The 20,489-nt window shown below is 38.6% G+C and overlaps 1 protein-coding gene across 1 annotated transcript in view; it reads left to right on the forward strand.

The window, feature by feature from the left end:
* Window positions 1–4,442: 4,442 nt before the first annotated feature.
* The window catches only part of LOC149255755 (putative glycosyltransferase At5g03795), a 68,917-nt gene continuing 52,870 nt past the window's right edge, over window positions 4,443–20,489 (forward strand). Inside the window, exon 1 of the mRNA XM_089460562.1 lies at window positions 4,443–4,909. Within this exon, the coding sequence (XP_089316688.1) occupies window positions 4,672–4,909 (238 nt within the window). The 5' untranslated portion in view covers window positions 4,443–4,671. The remainder of the gene's footprint in view (window positions 4,910–20,489) is intronic.

Consider the following 20,489-nt stretch of genomic DNA (forward strand, 5'->3'; position numbering starts at 1 on the left):
GAAATATTTGGAGAGGTGATTGTTGCATTTTTTGAGCTTGGAGGAGGATTTCTTTGGTGTTCCTTGCAGGCTTTATTCCTTGAGCAGTTTGGAGGGCATATGGCCTATTGGAGGTCGAAATTGGAAGGTCAAAATCCGGCCAAACTATTTTTGGGTTTTTCTGGGTTTTTGACAAGGATCCTAGATATAAAGTTTCAGAATTTTCCGAGCACCGGAAGTGGGGTTTCCAACCGTATCTTTGCAGCAGACAATGCAAAATCACTGGGGGATTGCATAGTGCCATTGGGGGTCGATTTTGGGAGGTCAAAATCAGCCAAACCATTTTTGGGTTTTTGTGGGTCTTGGTCAAGGAGCTTGGGGATGAATTTGTAGCATTTTCCAAGTAGCGAAAGTGGAGTTTATTGTAGTTCCTTTTCAACTATCAATGTAGTTTTCTAGGCAGCATTGAGCATTAGAAGAGCAAACATTTTCCAGTACTTGATATCATTGTCTCATCACCTGGATTCTGCCATGCTTGCCATTGAGGCAAGCCCATGTGCATTCATCCATACTATTGTACTGCTCCATTGATTAATAAAATGGCTCAACTAGTTCTACTTCTGGGGTTTTTATGAGTATGCATTGTTTGTTAAAATTTTCTGTGCGGAGAATTGTTTTTGCTTTATATATCATTGTTTATTTAAGTTAGGAACATTACAAATTTTCCCTTTCTCATTTGTGGAATAACCTTGGTGGTTTCTATGTTGACCCCTTCTTATGTCAAGGATATGTTGTCTACATTTTTTGCAGTTTATTGCACTTCATTGACGATCATACCTTTTTTGCGATAGATTTATTTATTGGTTTGGAGGAGGATGGACTAGTAATGGAGAGAAATCTTGACAATCTTATAACTTCCTACCTAGAGTTAGATGTCCCAATAGTTATTCTCTTGGGTTCTTCAGGAATGTTACTAATTGCGAGGCTTCTATATTCCTGATTCCATTTAGGTGGTAATGTGATTGGCGTAAAATTATACATGACATTAAGAGCGATCCTTATAATGTAAAATAAAATTTCAATATAAGAATATAAATTTAAATTATTATATAAAAACATACATAACAATCGAAACTAATCATATTCACTTATTGTGCATAAAAACATATATAACAATTAAAACTTATCCTTAAACATGACATCGATAACATCATATAAAGAAATAAACTATAATATATAAAAACATACATAACAATCAAAACTAATCATATTGACTTTTTGTGCATAAAAACATGTATAACAATTAAAACTAGTCCTTGAACATGGCATCAATAAAATTAGAGAGAGAGAGGTGCCATGTGCTGTGTGACTTAAAGGAAATTCAAAGAGGATTGGAGAGGTGTGAAAAGAGGTAGTAGATGTTTAATGTCATGTCACCAAATCCTATTCTAGGTAGACTTGGTTGCATGAAGATTATAAAGTAAATATAGGGATGAGAACAAAATTTGTGTTGTACCATGGTCGTAGTTGTTGGCTATAAGGAAAGTTAAACTGAAGTCAATAAATTCATGATTGCAATTCATGGAAAATATTTAGAGGTGGAATTCCATTTAGGAGACTTGTCCTCTCAAGCTCTCTTAGGAAGTATGGATGTAATGAATCCTCAGGTTTGAGAAGGTTCTTATGGATGGTAATTATGTTGACACACTAATTGGAAGAAGACGACCAATGAAGATGTGAAGACATGGATATCTAGGTTGGAAGTAGCAAGGTAAAAATATTAGTTTCGTGATTTTACTTTTCTATTATGCATGTAGGATCATTTTGTTATTATTATAATATGTAACACAATATAGATGTTAAGATCACATAGACTACAATAAAAAAAACTCAAATAAAACATTTTGGTCATGTATATTTAGGTTGTTAGACTATGACTAATTTTATATTTTTATATTAATAGATTAGATTATAACTTAAAAAAATTAAAATTACTTATATTATTAAAAAAAATAAATAATTTGCTTAACTTTGAAATCATATATGAAATTGAAAATGACCCATATAATATCAAATACAATTTCAATATAAAAATATAAACTTAAATTATATAAAAAAACATATATAACAATCCAAACAAAATTAATTAGATTTTAAACTATTGTATATAATATATATATATATATATATATATATAAAACAATTAAAACTAACCATTAATAACATCTCTTTTATATATATATATCTTCTTAATATTAATATTATAAACTTAACATCTTACCAATAAAATCTTTATTATGATATAGATTTGATTTATGAAATGTTAAGTGTATAGCATTGATAACAAAAGGTGATGTAATCATGTTATAATAGCATCTCTTATATATATATATATCTCATTTCTTAATATTAATATTATAAACTTAACATCTTACCAATAAAATCTTTATTATGATAAAGAATTGATTTATGAAACGTAAGTGTATAGCATTGATAATAAAAAGTGATATAATCATGTTATAGCTATTGAATGTGATGCCACTTCAGATGATTTATAACCACATAAATTACTTAACATAATTTCACATGGCTATACCCATTTTATGGATTAATTATATTTAATTGAGTTATATTTTTATATCTTATATTATTTATAAACTTAACATCTTACCAATAAAATCTTTATTATGATAAAGAATTGATTTATGAAACGTAAGTGTATAGCATTGATAATAAAAAGTGATATAATCATGTTATAGCTATTGAATGTGATGCCACTTCAGATGATTTATAACCACATAAATTACTTAACATAATTTCACATGGCTATACCCATTTTATGGATTAATTATATTTAATTGAGTTATATTTTTATATCTTATATTATTTATTAGTTTTTTAAATAACCATAAAAACATTTATTAGCTGGTAATGTCACTTGACATGATTTATAACCACATAAATTATTTAATATAATTGGAGTTGTCTATAATGTGATTTTTTGGAGATTTCGGCGACGGAATTCGGCGGAAGAAATTGAGGTTAAATCTTGATTTTTTGCAGTTAAAATGGTTTTTTAACTGTATATTTGGATTCAGCACCCTAAAAAACCCTAGGAGGCTTTGATTGTGCAGAAACTAGCTATCAAACTTGCGATTCCAATAAATTGATGCCGGATTTTGACCGGAAAAACCCACCAGAAAGACTTCCAAAAAGTCTCATTATAGACAACTACAATATAATTTCACATAGCTATACAGATTTTATGATTTAATTATATTTAATTGAATTACATTTTATATCTTATATTATTTATTAGTTTTTTAAATAACCATAAAAACATTTATTATAAACCAAATTTTATTAAAAAATAAAACCCAATGAAAACATTCAAAGAACTTTTATTTAACAAAAAGTAACTTTTATTCAATGAGTATTTTTTTGGGTGAAGGGTTAAATTAGATACTATTTGAAAATACATAATATCATTTACAATAACGAAAAACATTTTTTTATTAAAATTATTTTTTAATTTTAAAATAAAATTTAAAATTATTGAATTAAAATTTTGTTTTTATTAAATGTAAAATACTAACCACTCAAAACACAAAAATATTAAGCAAAGTTTTTAGTTAAAAATTATATAAAAATAAAATTTGACCAATTTTTTTTCTTTTCTTATATGATTTCTATTGAAAGATTTTGCTTAATTCATTATGATTTTTATCAAAAGATTTTGCTTAATTCATTATGGATCACAAAATCTTAAATACAAAAAACACAAAAATATTTTTAAAAATAAAAATATACTCTCTAAAAATATTATTAACCTGGACAGAACAACCTGCCCAGAACAACCTGCCCAGATATGAAAGCATATATCAGAATTAACAGTCATAGGATCCCGGAAGGAGATCAGAACAAAAACTCAAAATTGTACACAAAATAACAACAAGCCTAGACAGATATTAAAAAAAAACCAGAATGCGAAGCATGAAAACCAGATATTGAAAGAAGTCATATTCCCAAGATACAAAAGCCCTGTATGAAACAGGAAAACCATCATATAAGACCCTCAAAGACCACAAACCCGTCTCTATTATAACAAATAATTGTGTAAACACATTATATGTTTGGGCGGTTTTAAACAGAAATCTGGGAAAATTTTTGTTCTAATTTAGGAGTTATTTAGCTTGATTTTCTGAAATTCTTTTAACCAAATTTTGATTTTGTTGCTTCAAATCGTAGGCAACTGAAATCAAATTGTACAGAGTTAACCATTCAAATGACTTTGTTGCCTAAAATTCTGAAACACAATTCAATTCAAATTCAAACCAGTAGTTCCAACAAATTCCAAATGCCTATCGGATTCTGGAGAAATTAAACCATAAAGTAAAAAATAAAATACGCCAGAAAACTTACCAAACATATTAGCCTGAATATTATATACGCTTTTAAGCTTGGTAAAAAGACGGACTCCACAACGCAGCAAAGAGTAGCGATGGCCAAGTCCAAGTCTGAAATGAATCTGCTAACTTTGTACGACCAGTTCAACCCTCCCATCCATCTATTAATGTCGCTGTCTCCTAACTCTGTACAACCAGGTCAACCCTCCCATCCATCTATTAATTTCTCAGACAGCAGAATCCAATGCATACGGTCGGAGAAGGTTGTTTACTTTGATCACATTCAATGGCTTCCAGGCTTCGTTCCAGACTCTATCTAAGCACTTCATATTGCGCGTTTCTGTCTATTGCATTAACCAGCTTTTTCTTTGTGGCCGGCTGGATTGTTTTTACTTCCACCGAGAATAGAGGGGCGGCTTCAGTGGGAACCCATAAGCTTATTCATAAAGCTCCAGAAAATGTTTTGCCAACTAGTTGCAGACAGACAAGGTTTCCTCTCGACATCCGGACGAAGAATCAACACGGTATGTTTTATATGGAGCTTCTTTACAATTTCTCTATATCTTTTGGATGTGCGACGGTTTTATGTTAAAACTCATCCAAAATTAATCTGCTCTCGCATTTGTATAGTCACCAGGAGATGATTGATCTTGCTAATTTGGGTAGTAATAAGTTTGTGGGTGGTGATACACACACATATATAAGTGGGCGTGTTGGGGACTTGTCTGTGTTAAAACTCAATTCAAAGTTTATTTGCGCTTGCATTAGTATAATCACCAGGAGATGATTGATCTCCCTGATTTGTTTATTAATAACCTTGTGTGGGCGTTCTCTCCCACTCCCTCTCTCATATTTATGTATATATACGCACGAGTGAGTGTGTTGGTGTGGTGAGGGACCTTATCTGTGGATTGCTCATGTTTGATTCATGTACGAGGTGGTCGCGAAATATCAATTTTTGTAATGGTTGGGCAAACTGGTTTAAGTACTTGAAAATGCATGGTGCGGAACGATGTTCATGAACCTAACCTAGCACATAAAGACACTGTGATTACTTGAACACATGGTGCCAAATGATACCTATGAACTGAACATAGCACAGAAGACATTGCTAGTAAGAGGTATTTAATACCAGCAATTTGACTCTTGACCTCATCTACCAACTGAAAAACTTCTGGATGGTAGGTCCTTTTCCACCTTTCACTGCATCCTCCTTCGTTACAGCACTAACATCATTTGATTGGTCTATGTGTTAAGTGGATTCCTTTGGCGTTGTGATTTGTCTTCGCATGGGCAGACTTGTGGATTTGTGGGGCTGTCCAATCCCACTATCATGCCAGTAGCTCTGTAGGATATAGGCAATATACTACTATGTTAATATCAGTTAACCCAGCTTAACTGCAACCTATTCTAAAACAGGGTTAGATCCCATCTGTATCCTCTTTTTTTCAAAGGAAAAGCCTCACAGGGAAAGTGCTGGACAGTTCCCTGCATTTCATGGATGGTACACAACCTAACTCATTGCCACTGATTACTGCGCCTGACTCTGTAGGGACTTGACTGAGGCACACAACAGATGCAGTCAGTCCAGGAGATCAACCCAAGATCTCATGCATGGAGATCAATGCACTTGACTACTCAAGCTAGCTAACTAGGATTTCTGTGTCCTACTCTTATTCAAGAACCACTATCACTCACAAAGTGCTGCAATGCCTTTAGGATGGATGTTACGTGTCCTCCTTGTCATGTTATGGGGTTGTCGTGTCACATGTTGGATATTCTTATTTTTGTGTCCTCCATGCCCTGTGTCATCATGTTATGTGACTTATAAGATTTCTAAATCGCGGTGGCATATCTCTTGTTGAGAATTTATTTAGGCATAAATATGACTAATTCTGTAAGTAACATCCATCATAAAGGCATTGCAGCACTTTGTGAGTGATAGTGGTTCTTGAATAAGAGTAGGAGTCAGGACACAGGCAGCCTAGTTGGCTAACTTGAGTAGTCAAGTGTTTTGATCTTCATGCATGAGATCTTGGGATTAATTTTTAATTTTTTTATTTTCTCTCACACACATATATATATATATACATGAAAAAAAATATAACAAATTAATGAATTACACACAGAAAATGAAATATAGACAAAGGTTCAATTTAGAAACTAAAACATTTACATGATGATGATATAAATTCAATCATACATTATGCATACAATCATCAATGATACAACTAGTACTTACTACTACATCAATAATGATAAATTGATAAACACAAGAAATTAAAACCATAAACTGCAGTTTTCTCGTTAAGTCATCAAAATTAAAATGTATTACATAGATACTAAGTCCTAATTCATTGAGTCACTGCTACTATAGGTGGGAATGCCAATGGCAAATACAAAACAGGGTGGATACTAGAACTGGTGATCAGCATGGAAGAATCTCATAGGCTATAGCTCATCAACATCAAAATCAGCATCACTACCACCAGTGCTCTTTCCTCCATCCTCCTCTGTATCCAATCCAATCTCTTTATTTGTTGGTGTGGAGAATAACCCCTGAAGAGGATCACCATCATCAAAAGTGATAGGCTCTAGCACTGGTTCATTAAGATCCAAGTTGGCCAATGCCAACTCAACACTGTTGTCCAAACCCATATCATCAGGGAACACATCCCACATCTTTGTCCTTCCCTTCAACCAATCCTCCCTCTGCTTGTAAATAAGATGAAGGTTAGTGTGCACTTATAACATTGTCTCTGCCTTGGACTGCTCAAGCCTGCTCTTCTTCAAACTATACGGATTCCCATGTGTGCTCAAATTCCTCTCATGACAAGATAATGAACTAAGTAACCGGATTCGTCCTAAACCCCCTACGAATCCGAATCCTGCGAATCGGACACGATTCGCTAGGAATTCGAATCCTAGAATGGGACACGATGTGTCCGTATGAGATTCGTATGAATCCCGTACGGACACATCGTGTCCCGATTCTGGGATTAGAATCCCCTAAAAAGCAATCTGCGGACTTAAAATACACACTGTTCCTTTGGTTTTTCACCTTATTTCTCATTCAATTTTCTGCTGCTTCTGTATATCACTATCAAACCATGGCAACCTCACTGTCACTGTCGTTGCTTCATCTATTCATTGCCTCTGAAATCATCAACAACAATCTTTCACAAGAAATGGCAAGTCAACCACATCACAAGAATAATATTGTTGGAACAAGAATAGTACTGCTGTCACAGGAATAACATTAGTGTAACAGGAACTTTGTCTTAGTTGTCAATGGGTTGCCACGCATCCTTGTTCATATACTGCCACTATCACTGCTCTTGTTATATCACACAGTCAACTCTGCTTCTTCTTGACTGGACATTAAACCTTTGCTATCACAACCAATTCACTGCTTAGCATTTCAGTTTAACAACAACACATTATCTGTTGAAAGTAATTCCCTATGCATATCCGCTTGCACACTGCCCAATCAACTCTTGTTAACACATCATCAGGCTTTTCCTGTCATAATTCTGCTTCAAGATTAGGCCACTTCTCAACTGGATGCTATTTCTTTTCTGAGATGACAACACACTGCAAAAGAACTACTTCAAGATAAAAACTCTAACTGCTGATAATAAAGACTTTGTACAATGAAACCTTTATAATTCAAGTAATGAGACCCCTGCTGCCAGCGTACTTACTACTTATGAAGTAGTTGTAAGTTGTCTTTCATTTATGAATTATGAATCATGATTTATGTGACCACTGACATGTATTTGAATTTTGTATGTGCTATGCATGCTATAGATGAACATTTATGTTTGAAATCAATGAATTTGTATCATTAATTAGAATTTGTGTAAGAAATATCTAATTTTTAATATATATATAATATATATATATATATTTTTAATAAAATAATATATAATGAATCCTACATGTCCTGTTCCGGGGGTTCAACGTCTCTGAATCTGACACTCGAATCCCCGTATCCTACGAATCCCGAATCCCCGTGTCAGGTGACTTAGATAATGAAATAACTTGAGGGAGGAACCTCATGGTTAACTGCTGTAGAAGAGGACATGTTGCCCCATGAATTTCCCACCAAGCATAGGGCTTCTTAACCCCCCTATCTCTAATCACATCATAGCCCGCAAATCTCCCGATGCCAGTTGAAAAGTTTACATAGGCATTCTCCACCTCATCAAAAAGTGTTGTATCCTAATATATCCATCTAAATGCATCTTTCCTCCCCTATGAAATCTCAACATCTATGAAGGTCCATATTGAGGCACTCATTGCTATAGTATTTTGGATTCAATGAGTGCGAAAACCAATGCAAAGGTGTGCAATTCTTATCCCACTTCTTGACAAGAATATCCTATATGATGATGAAAAAGGCCTATGCTGATGTCTCATACTTAGGGCACTCATTCTGTAAAACAATGGTCCTTATTGACTCAACCATGGAATCCCACCCCTCATAAACCTCTCCTAGGATGGGTTGGTTTGTGTCTACAAATCACAACAAAGCAATGATATGGTCCATCATCTTAATAGTGAGATCTACTCTCTCCTACAAGGAATCATCTAACCTTGTATCCTTGACTTTTTTTTACGCTGCTTGATCTGTCTTTCTCTAAAAAGGCCAAAATTATGAAATAACCATGGCCACAAGAGTGGTCTTGACCTTGTTAATTTTTGTAGCATCGGATGTGTTCTAGCCACAAAATTTGGTCGAGAGGCTACAATATGAGATCTCTAAGACCTAGAAATCGTTTATGGAAATTCCACCTAGAAGTGACTTAATTAGATTATTAACCAATTTTTTTAATGTTTCCTAAGTCTAAACTTAGGAAAACTGGTTAATTAATTGGTATTAATTAAGTCAAGGTGAGAATCATCTAGAAACTCATAGGGATCGATTCCAAGATGATCCTAGCCATCGATTAAGTTTTAATCTTGGCTGTTGGAGCTCCAATAGTGGATGATAAGAGGAAGTCAATGGGCACTTGGAGAATACACTTGAGAACACTAGAGTCACTTGGAGAATTTGATTTTCCAGAGTAGCAACAGTCAGTTGCCGGAGAGTTCGAACTTCAGTGAGGAAGCAAAGATAGTGAGGGGCAGGGACACTGATTCAGAGGAAGTTTTCTAGATCCAGAGAGGCAACAATAAGTGACAGAAATGATCCACACAGAAGCAGCGCAGAAGCTGACATAGAGCAGTTCGATTTCACTGAGTGGGAGGTCTATTTAGTTTCTAGAGGCCGGGAAAGTCTCCTAGAGTGTCTGAGAGTCACTTCCAGCAGCAGAGGCAGGCTAGATGACTTGCGCAGAGGCAGATTCGAGCCACATGTGTGAGGCAGCGCAGAGGGCCTACGCTGGGGTTTAGACGACCAGTTTTCTATAGAAGCTAGTGTCGGGATTGCTTGTGGGGTGAGAGAATTTTCTCTCTAATTATTTCTGTCAGATACTTGCCCTCATCTGTTGCATCAATTTTCTCGCATTGGGTTTTTCCGGGGACTTTTGTCCAAAACAATGGTGTTAATTTTATTGTGTGTGCTAGTATTTTCTCAGTTCCAACGCTATTTATTTTCTGCAATTTTATTTGTGAAGGTTTTAGTGTGTTTATTTCGATGTTGCTGTAGCAATAAACTAAATAATTAATTTATCAGTTATAAGAAATAATACCAGGTGTTGCTATAGGATTCCAGTTGTAGGAATTTTCACATGGTATCAGAGTGTAAGTGATCAACCGAAAGCTTAGAAGCGAAGAATTTCGTTGCTCAGAAGAAGCAGCAGGCCAAAATTCTTGAGGCAACGTAGTTCATTGCTAGGAAGGCCGAGTCGCTTGGGGAAGTTCGATTTTTCAGTGCAGGAGGCAGAAAAGGTTTGAATCTCCCAAATCAATGATTCCAACTAGTAGAGGGAGCTGCAATAACTCAGTTTTCTGCTGAGCATATTCCTGGTTGGACGCAGAGGGTTTTGCTGTAGGTTGCAGAAGTAGAATTCGGGTCAGGGGGAAGATTTCTCTCAGGGAACTTTGAGTCTCGAAAGTTCAATTTTCCAGTTGCAGATTGACAGTGGAAGCTAGCGGTCTGCACATTCCAAAAGGGAGTGCGAGTAGCAGAATAGCAGCCAAGCACAGGGAAAGAAGGAGTTTTTGACTTGATCAGAGATGTCCACAACTGGGCTGAGAGATTAGGATAGGGTGGAGGGTTCCTCCATCTATGTCATCTGGAAGGCTAGGATGTCCTTCTTGTTGGATGAATATGGCCTAAAGCTCTACATAGACAGCGTTGTGGCAGTTCCCCAGGATGCGGATCAACTAAAGGAATATAGGAAGGAAATGGCAAAGGCAAAGCGGTTGATCCTGGATGGAGTCCGGGACCATATAGTCTCACACATAGCTGGCAAGGATACTGCCAAAGAGATGTGGGATGCTCTCGCCACGCTATATCAGGGCACTTCCGAGCAGCGGAAGATGTTCTTGGAGGAGAAGCTGAGATGCATCAGGATGCAGAAAGGGGAAGGCATAGATCCCTTCCTCACCAGGATTCAGGAGGTCCGAGACCAGCTTGTAGCTGTTGGGGTAGCGCCTCAACCAACAAAGCTAGTGAGGTTGGCACTGAATAGTGTCTCTGAGGAGTGGCAATTTTTTGTCCAAAGAATATTGGGCAGAGACAAGCTACTAGAATGAGACAAGATGTGGTCAGACTTGGAGTAGGAAGAGTTGAGGTGATCTCTGTTAAAGAGTTCCATCAGTGGCAGCAGTAGCAGTGGATCGAAGGTGGTGAAGGAGGAGGAGAATGTGGCCCTCACATCAAAGGGTCCTAGTCCAGGGCAAGGGGAACAAAGAAAGAAGAAGAACCTGTCAAATGTCAAGTGTTTCAGGTGTGGTGTGTGAAATTCCTACATTCTGAGGGAACCCTTACTGCAACAAATCTGAATCTACTTCACCTACTTGATTTTTAAATTTACATTCATCAAGTTATTCTTCTGAATACTTAAGGAAATTAGTTCTGAGCCTACACTAATTAAATATTTGATCTCATGAAACAGAAAACAGAGCAAAGAACAAGATACATAGGACACACTTATTTTTGGACACAATAGTCCCCGAAAAACCCCAATGTGGGAAAACCGGTGCAACAACTCTGAGGGTTTATTATTATGCAGGAGAAATACCTCAATACAAATCTAGGATGCTCATCTAGCAATCCTTCACAGAGAAAATACTGGTGGAAAATCTGAGTGAGTTTTACCTCACTTCACCCGGCAGAATTCCCGCTGATCCGGCACAAGACTGGCTAACCCTGGCTATTTCTGCATTGGCTCTGCGTCAGCCATGCGTCACCTTCTCTGCCCTCTGCGTCAAATCTCCTGGTTGTTTCGGCAGTTCTCGACAGTTTCGACAGTTCTCGTCAATTTCGGCAGTTCCTGGCAGTTTCGATTGTTTTGACAGTTCTGGATTCTACGTGACAGGCAACTTTTTTGCGTTAGCTCTCCCGGTTACTATGTTGCCTCTCTGCAAGCTCTCTCTGCCTCTCTGTTCTGTATTTTCCAGGAAGCCCTTCTCCTAGATTCTCTCTGCCCCTCAGCTGTAAGATCTCCCCAATCAATTTTCCTCCTGAGAACTTCTCACCTCAGAAAATCGATTTCCTAAATCTCTCTGTGTGTGTTTCCAAATGAACCCCAAGCCCCCATTTTATATTTTTCCCGTTGAGTCTTCAACGACCGAGATTAAGTCTCTAATCAACGATTAAGATTAAAACATGACTTGATCTGCCTTCTAGATCATTCTCACCCATATTTTGATTAATTCACATTAATATTTTAATTTCCCTAAGTTTATACTTTAGGAACCCCATTAAAAATATTAATCATTTTAATAAAATACAATCCGGGTGGAATTTCACCAAACGGTTTTTGGGTTCTTTAGAACTCATGTGCCTTAGCCTCTCCACCAATTTTCAAGGCTAGAGCCTCTCCACCAATTTTCAAGGCTAGAGCACTTCTGATGCTACCAAAAATTAACACTCCCTCTTAGCGAGGGAAGTGCTCTAGCAACAATGTCCACCTGCATGCTGCTCTGTTTCTGAGGCACTTCCTTTCTGCACTGCTGCTGCCACCAATACTGTGCTGCTGCTGCTTCCGTACTGCTGCCCATGACACTGCCACGACCACTGCTACATCTGTACTACAACTCCCTCTCAAATGCTGCATCTGCTATGCTACTAGCACTGGCACTGCTAACACTGCATTCATACTGCAACTCAGTTGCTAAGAGAAGCAACTGAAAAACATCCAAGATTAGCTGAACTTAACTGTGTTCAACATAATACAATGAATGTTGGAATCTGAATGTTGCTGATTTAGACCCTCTGAATCTTTTGCACTATTGCTGACTCCTGCTCTGTGCCAACTGCACTGTTGCCAACCTTGCATTGCGCTGATCAGTCTCTGGTCCCAATCTACTGCATCTGTCCTCCAAACACTCCACTGCATCATCTGACACTAAGTCCATCTCGTTACTGCTGAATCTTGGGCTCCTGTAGCAAGGAATTGATCCAAGAGGTGGACTACTCAAGGATCCTGCCCACATGTAGTCCTCTCGACTATAGCTCAATATCGCCCCATCTCCCTCCTGGAGATGCGTGGGGACTCATGGCAAACTCATCCCAGTCAATCTTTGTTGAAGCAGCCTTTGGATCATGCTTCTCGTCCTTATCCTTTTGTTTCAAAGGACACTGAGATGCAAAGTGACCCATCTCACCACATCTGAAACATTTCATCTTCGAAATGTTCTTTCGCTTCAGCTTCTGCTGTCCCTTCGATGCTAGAGCTGTGTTCTCCTCCTCCTCCTTTGTCTTTGTGCCACTCCCATTGTGGCCACTGAGGTTGACCTTCACTAGGTCCCTCCTTAACAACTCCTATTGAAGAGCCGCCCACATCTCCTCCCATGAAGGTAGTTTGTCTCTGCCCAATATGCTTTGGACGAAAACTTGCCATTCATCCGAGAGTCCATTCAGGGCTATCCTCACCATCGTGGTTAGCTAAGGAGTGGACCCCACTGCAGCAAGCTGGTCTCTAGTGTCCAGAAGATGCTAAAGATAGAGGTTCACCCCTTCTCCTTTCTGCATCAAAGTCCGCTGCAACTTTTGTTCCAAGTACACTTCCGCTGTTTGAAAGAACCTTCGTACAGAGAAGACAAGGCTTCCCACATCTCTCGGGCTGTATCCTTGCCATGCAAGTGTGAGACCACATGATCTCGAACTCCATCGAGAATGAGCCTCTTCGCCTTCCCTTGATCAACGTTGTATTTCTTCTTTTGATTGTTGTCAGCAGGAACAACTACAACACTATTGACGTAGGCCTCGAGATCATATTCCTCTAGAGCAGCTAAGATGCTCGTCTTCCATATGACATAGTTGGAAGCTCCTTCCAACCTGTCCTAATCTCTGAGTCCATGCGATGCAATCTCACCTAACTGTCGAATTGACTCCTCTAGTCACTGCTCAGCTGCTCAGCAAGTGAGAAATTCAAACTTTCTGGTGGAAAGTTCTCTGAGGAGAAAATTCTCCTTCTACGTGTCTTCGTTCTTTTCCAGCGGATTTCTGCCCCGGCAGAAACTGCGCCCTTCAAGCACTACGCTGAGGCTCTGGTTCACTCCCTCTGCCTTTGCAAACTCACAAACTAGAAATCGTACCTCTCTGTTGTCTTACTCAGAGAGAGATTTCCTCGGATCTGCTTCCCGGCAAGGATTGCGCAATCCCTTCAAGGGGATTCGAATTGCTGCAAAGTGCAACTTTCGGTCTCACTGCTCAGTAGTGGATTTGCTCTTCCTGTTTCAAAATCAATGCCCTGATACCATGTGAAAATTCCAACTACTGAAGGAACCCCTACTGCAGCAAATCTTAATCTACTTCACCTACTTGATTTTTAAATTACATTCATCAAGTTATTCTTCTGATTACTAAAGCAAATTATTTCTGCAACCTACACTAATTAAATATTTGATTTCATGAAACAAAAAACAAAGCAAAGAACAAGATACATAGGACACACTTATTTTTGGACACAATAGTCCCCGAAAAAGCCCAACGTGGGAAAACTGGTGCAGCAGCTTTGAGGGTTTATTATTATGTAGGAGAAATATCTGAATACAAATCTAGGATGCTCATCTAGCAATCCTTTACAGAGAAAATACTAGCGGAAAATCTAAGTTAGTTTTACCTCACTTCACCTGACAGAATTCCGGTTGATTCGATACAAGAGTGGCTAACCCCGACTATTTCTGCATTGATTTGCGTCAGCCTTGCGTCACCTTCTCTGCCCTCTGCGTTAGCTCTCCCGACAGTTCCGACAGTGCCTAGCAGTTTCGACTGTTCCGACAGTTCTGGAATCTGTGTGACACGCAGCTTTTTTGCGTCAGCGCTCCCGGCTATTGCGCTGCCTCTGTGTCAGCGCTCCTGCTTGTTTCGGCAATTCCCGACAATTCTGGCAGTTCCCGACAGTTCCGACAGTTTCTGTTGTTCCGACAGTTCTGGGATCTACGTGATAGGTAGCGTTTCTGCGTCAGCTTTCCTGGCTACTGTGCTGCCTCTCTATTTTGTATTTTTCGGAAAGTCTTTCTCCCAGATTCTCTCTGCCCCTCAGCTACAAGATCTCCCCAACCGATTTTCCTCCTGAGAACTTCTCACCTCAGAAAATCGATTTCCTCAATCTTTCTGTGTGTGTTTACAAATGAACCCCAATACTCCATTTTATACTTTTCCTGTTGAGTCTTCAACACTCGAGATTAAGTCTCTAATCAACGGCTAAGATTAAAATATGACTTGATCCGCCTTCTAGATCATTCTCACCCATATTTTTGATTAATGCCATTAATATTTTAATTTCCTTAAGTTTAGACTTAGGAACTCCTTTAAAAATATTAATTAATTTAATAAAATACAATCCGGGTGGAATTTCACCAAACGGTTTTTGGGTTCTTTAGAACTCATGTGCCTTAGCCTCTCCACCAATTTTCAAGGCTAGAGCACTTCCGATGCTACCAAAAACTAACACTGTGGCTCGTGCTCTGAGGCCTTGCAACCCTCAAACCGACTTCCCAAACACCTGGGCCCTCTAACAGACTTCCATGTGTTGCAGTTTGCCTTGATGCTGCAAATTTTCTCTAAGGTCTACGGCCCTCCCGGAGGTTGTTCTATGCACACAAGTGTGTCTCCTTCCACTTATGTTTCTAGCCTATACTTTGGCTTCTATTTATATTAATTAGTCCAAGGGGTGTGAAACCCCAAGGGTCATGTCTCTTGGCCTTGCTGGCTGACATGAGTCGACTTGACTCATAATTAAATTAGATTTATTAAATTCATTTTCTTGGATTTTCAAGCTTGCTCCTTTGTGTCCAAAACCCCAAACTCAAAACCATAGAGCCCCTAAGGCTTTTCCATTCTGAAATACCTTCCAAGCTACCAAATATCAACAAATTGCACCTTCATTGCACACATCCTGCTGCTTTACACTGAACTCCGAAAGACCAGTGACAATCTCCCTCAATATCAAAAAAGGTCTAAGATAGAAGTGACCCATCCTTCTGTGGCATAACTCTCACAAGTTGTCAGAGCATGTACATGCTGAGGCTTCAACATGTATAACTTACCCTCTTTGCTTTTAATTACTCATCTTTAGCTTGGAATGGAAGCTCTCGACCCGATAAGTACTTGTCCATTCAAGAAATAGACCTCATACCCTTTGTTCTCCATGGCTGAGATTGTGAGGAGGTTCTTGGTTAGCCCTGGAACATATGACACATCTGTCACCTCCAAAGGACCTCCTGACTCTAGCTGAAACTGAACTTTCCCAACACCCTCTACAACACACTTGGGATTGTGAACAACCTCCACATGTAGTTCTGAGTCTCCCTTTGAAATACTGGTGAATAACTCCCGTGATCCTGTTACCCACCAAAATGGGTAACCCCATAGGAGAAAGCTTTTCTCTTACATTGGAAACAAGCCAACTAGCTAGATAACCAACAATCCCTGTCAGCCACCATTAGCTGATGATATGCCATATATCTCTGCCACTTGCATCAACCATTTGCTTCTCACCCGTCCAGCATGAGCACATCGACGAATGTGGGCTACCACTCAAAAGGTACTTTGATCATTTTGCAATCAGGTGCTTATACTTATTTGTTTTTGAGCATTTAGTATGGATTATGGGGTGATCTGAAAGATTGACAAACTTTGACTGTGTTCTTGTTCTCTCACCTTACTTGGGGGGTTAATCTTTGATCCTAGTCTAATGGGATCTCCCTTAAGGCCCTTTGGGTATAAGAGTGGCACTACTTGGGAAGCCCAGATTGAGATAGTGTAGTTCCATCTTCCCATATGTCATAATTAACACCTTCCATCTTACACTACAAGCCCGTATCTCATCTCCATTCTTTGAGTTCAACTTGCCTTGACTCATATGCTCGCATACCTTGAGTAGGGCCTTGAAACTTAGCCTTTGGTGGTTGATGCAGCTAAAAGAAACAGAAAGAGCATATCATGGCCACAACTAAACAAAGAAAGAAAAGTTAAAATGTAGAAGATGGTCATGGACATAAAGATTAGCACGTGGGAAAAAGCATATCATTAGCTCTACCTCACTCATATGGCCATCAACTGGTTCCTGAGCACATGTTGCTCCATTATATTAAAGAGGAACCCTTGCATGTCCCAACCCTATTGAGTGATAAAATGCCTCATCTTGAAGGGGTAATAAAACTGCTACATCATAAAAAGAAAGCTCTAACACTTCCGCTGTAAGCAATAATACAAAGAAAGATCAAGAAGTAAAAGGCGCAGAAGAGGGATGGAAAAACAAAGGCTGAGCTAGTAACTCATACATTCACGATTGCTCCCTCCTCACATCTATACACTTAGGATGTGGACACTACCATCAGCTAGTCCATTTGACCATGAAGCCTTATCCCCTCCATTACGGTCATTACTATTCACTAACACCTATCAATTGGAGGGTGGACTAAGAAAATGTTACTTCCCCCTAGGGGCTGGAAGCACCTAATAGGGTTGACCTTTAGGCATCACTACCTAGGGATAAAACATCTTTACGAGATTAGGGTCTTGATTTTGGAAGGGGATCCCTATTTTAAGTATTAAATTGCCCTTAACATTCAAGTTTGGTTCACTTAGATGCATTATTGGTCTTGGTCCCTAATGATTGGTTGCTTTCCTAGAATACATGTTGTTCTTGTTAGGTGGTTCAACAACCCAAGTCTTGGGCACCTACTCCACAGGTATCCAGGCCCTCTAAAGAAGTGTATTGGCACAAACAAGTAAAGTGTTGAGACTTGTAGGCCTCCTAGCAACATCATTAGAAGGCACATGTCCCAAAGCACCTCGAACACTTAGAACATTGGTTGAGATTGTCCCAAATTTGATGATTCTTTAGGATGACACAACTGGATTGAACACATCCCCAAGTTGGTCTTCACATAACTTGACTGACAACAGCTAATTTAAAGCCCAGATGAGGATGGTCTACCATTAAGAGACTAGGGAGGGCTTGTTGCACCTAATAACCCCTTAACGTTGGAGCAGAGGAGGGCACTTTTAGCAATTGGAGACCCATGGATACCACTTTGTGGCACCCCAGCTGGGTCTTGGGACCCCACAGGAGGCAACGAGGTGAATTTGAGGGCCAACCTTCAAATCATGGACTTGACATGCTTTTACACCATCTTGGACACCTCATCACCCTTGGACATGGCATTTTGAGCACTTACATTGGATGGCGTCATCCCTAGAGACCTTACAATTCACTCGTGTGGGCTAACTAGGGCATATTTTCCTAAAGTTGGTGGGTTGGCTTGTAACTCTAGTACATTTTATCATCTTACTTGTTTTTAGGGGCTTTGTAGGCTAATTATTAGTCATACTCATATAAAATTATAAATAGAGGAGAGGCTCATTTGTATGGATCATCATCACTTGTGACTATTTTGACCCTCTTGGAGAATTTCGGCCTTCTTGATTCCTTTTGGAGATGTGACTCTATGGTTGTACTTTGCTATTTGGAGCTATTTATTTGGTCTTAGACTTAGAGATGCTACTTTGGAGCAATAAAGGATTGTACATGCATTTTATCTTGTAAGTGTGCCTTGGATTTAATAAGTTTTTTTTCTTGTGTCTAATGTATGGAATGATTTATTATCTAGGGTTTCTATTGTGCTAGTTATTGTTGAAAATCAATGTATGGAATCTAGATGATATCATTGTATGCATTACTAACTAGTAGAATGTGAATGGAAATCCCCTTGGTGTATGTTTAAACTAGCTCTCCCAAGTGACTTCGTTCCCTCACAAAAGTAATAGTTAGGATTTTGAAAGCTAGGGCTTCATTATTCGCTTACTCCTTATCAAGACTTAGCATATCTTTTACTCCCATAGACTCCATCCCAAGGACTAGGTATTGGCCTTGCCACTTTGTTGATCACCTTCAAAATTTACCATAAATTTGATTTTTTCTCTTCTAATATGATTTTCAGCCCCTTAAGGTCAAACTACTTGCTAGGGCTAGGGCACAAATTGGGCTAGTGTTGAAATTTTGGCTTGTGGAAGGATTCAACATTGGAAGGAGTCTTGGTTGCCTCAAAATAAACCCTTTTAATGGCCAATCCTTCCACTTCAAAGCAAAATCCTTTTAAGTTTTGCCTTGGTTTAATCTTGCCCTAGATAAACCCTAGTTTGCCCTAGGCTTCAACTTGGGGCTTGTTGAAGGCTTCTTGTTCCATTTGGTTGCTAATATTCATTGTGTTGAAGCCTTTTCTTGGCCTCTTGATTCTAGGTTAATCCATTTGGCTTGCTATCTCTCAAGCCCTAGATCATTTGTGCCCTAAATTGGCCTTATTAGAGGATGCAAATTGCCCTTTTACACTTGTTGAGCCTTGTTCTTAGAAAGAGTTGTCCTCTATAAGCCTTCCTTGTCACCTTGATCCTTGAACTTGATATATCCTTAGGTGACCTATCTAAAGGGAAGCCTCCCTAGTGGTGAAAGTCCACAAAAGAGCAGGAGGTAGTGGCTGTGGTGACAATGGGCCACACCTCATTGTTGTCCCTTGGTCTAGGTTTTGCCTTGTAAGTTACCCCTTACAAAGCTTGCTAGATTTTGAGGCAATAGATGCCATCACGTGACGAGTAGCACCATTGACTGCTAGCCATGCAACCTTGGCTATAGTGCCTGAAAGACAAGACACCAATGAGAACTCTTTCTTGAACGTGGTGGCAAACTCACTAACCTTTGTGTCTGCTGATGCTGCAACCTGTTATGCATTTCCCTTGCCTTTCTTCGTGTTTGGACACTGACTTGTATAATGGATAATCTTGTGACAAGCAAAGCATTTCAATTTGCTCATGTCTTTCTTCTTTCCATCTTGAGAGGTTGGTTTGCATGGTTAGTCATCTTACCGGGGGCTGGCCATAAAAGGCCCGATTGGATAAGAGTGGGTTGACAAATGGGATTTGTCGAGTTTAAGGAAAACTAGAGACAATGAAGCATATATTATGACTCCTCATTTACTAGAGATTGTTGGTAGCATATATAGGATCAACACTCTACTTTATCTCAGGGAAAGGTGTATCAGAGAATTGCAATCCCTGGTGACTCTAGATTGTTGAAAATGTAACTAGAGTCAGTCTTCATAATGTAATAAAATGTATTTTTTATCATTGACATATTTATTATTATTATTTATTTTTGGTGACCGCATGTTCTTCATGCTTATAAGAGTAAAAAAGAGTCAAACATAACTTATTTTGAGTCAAAGAAAATGTACTTGAGTCCTGTCCCATTTGGACATTTGTAAGAAAAATAATTTTGAATTTTTATTGATTCAAAGTCCACCAAAATGTAGAAGTCGTCCCTCCTTGGGAACAAGTTGGCCTGAGCTTCCAAGAGCCATCTATTCAATCTCCTGGACAAATATATATAGAGGACAGTTCGATCACTTTGGAGGGCATTTCATTCATTCATCATTATACATATCTTTTGCACCTAACTAACAAATAAAAGAATGAAGAAGAAA

This window comes from Pinus tabuliformis, chromosome 7 (assembly GCF_031772625.1).
Source record: "Pinus tabuliformis cultivar Carrire ecotype Pingquan chromosome 7, CPIR1, whole genome shotgun sequence".
NCBI lineage: Eukaryota > Viridiplantae > Streptophyta > Pinopsida > Pinales > Pinaceae > Pinus > Pinus tabuliformis.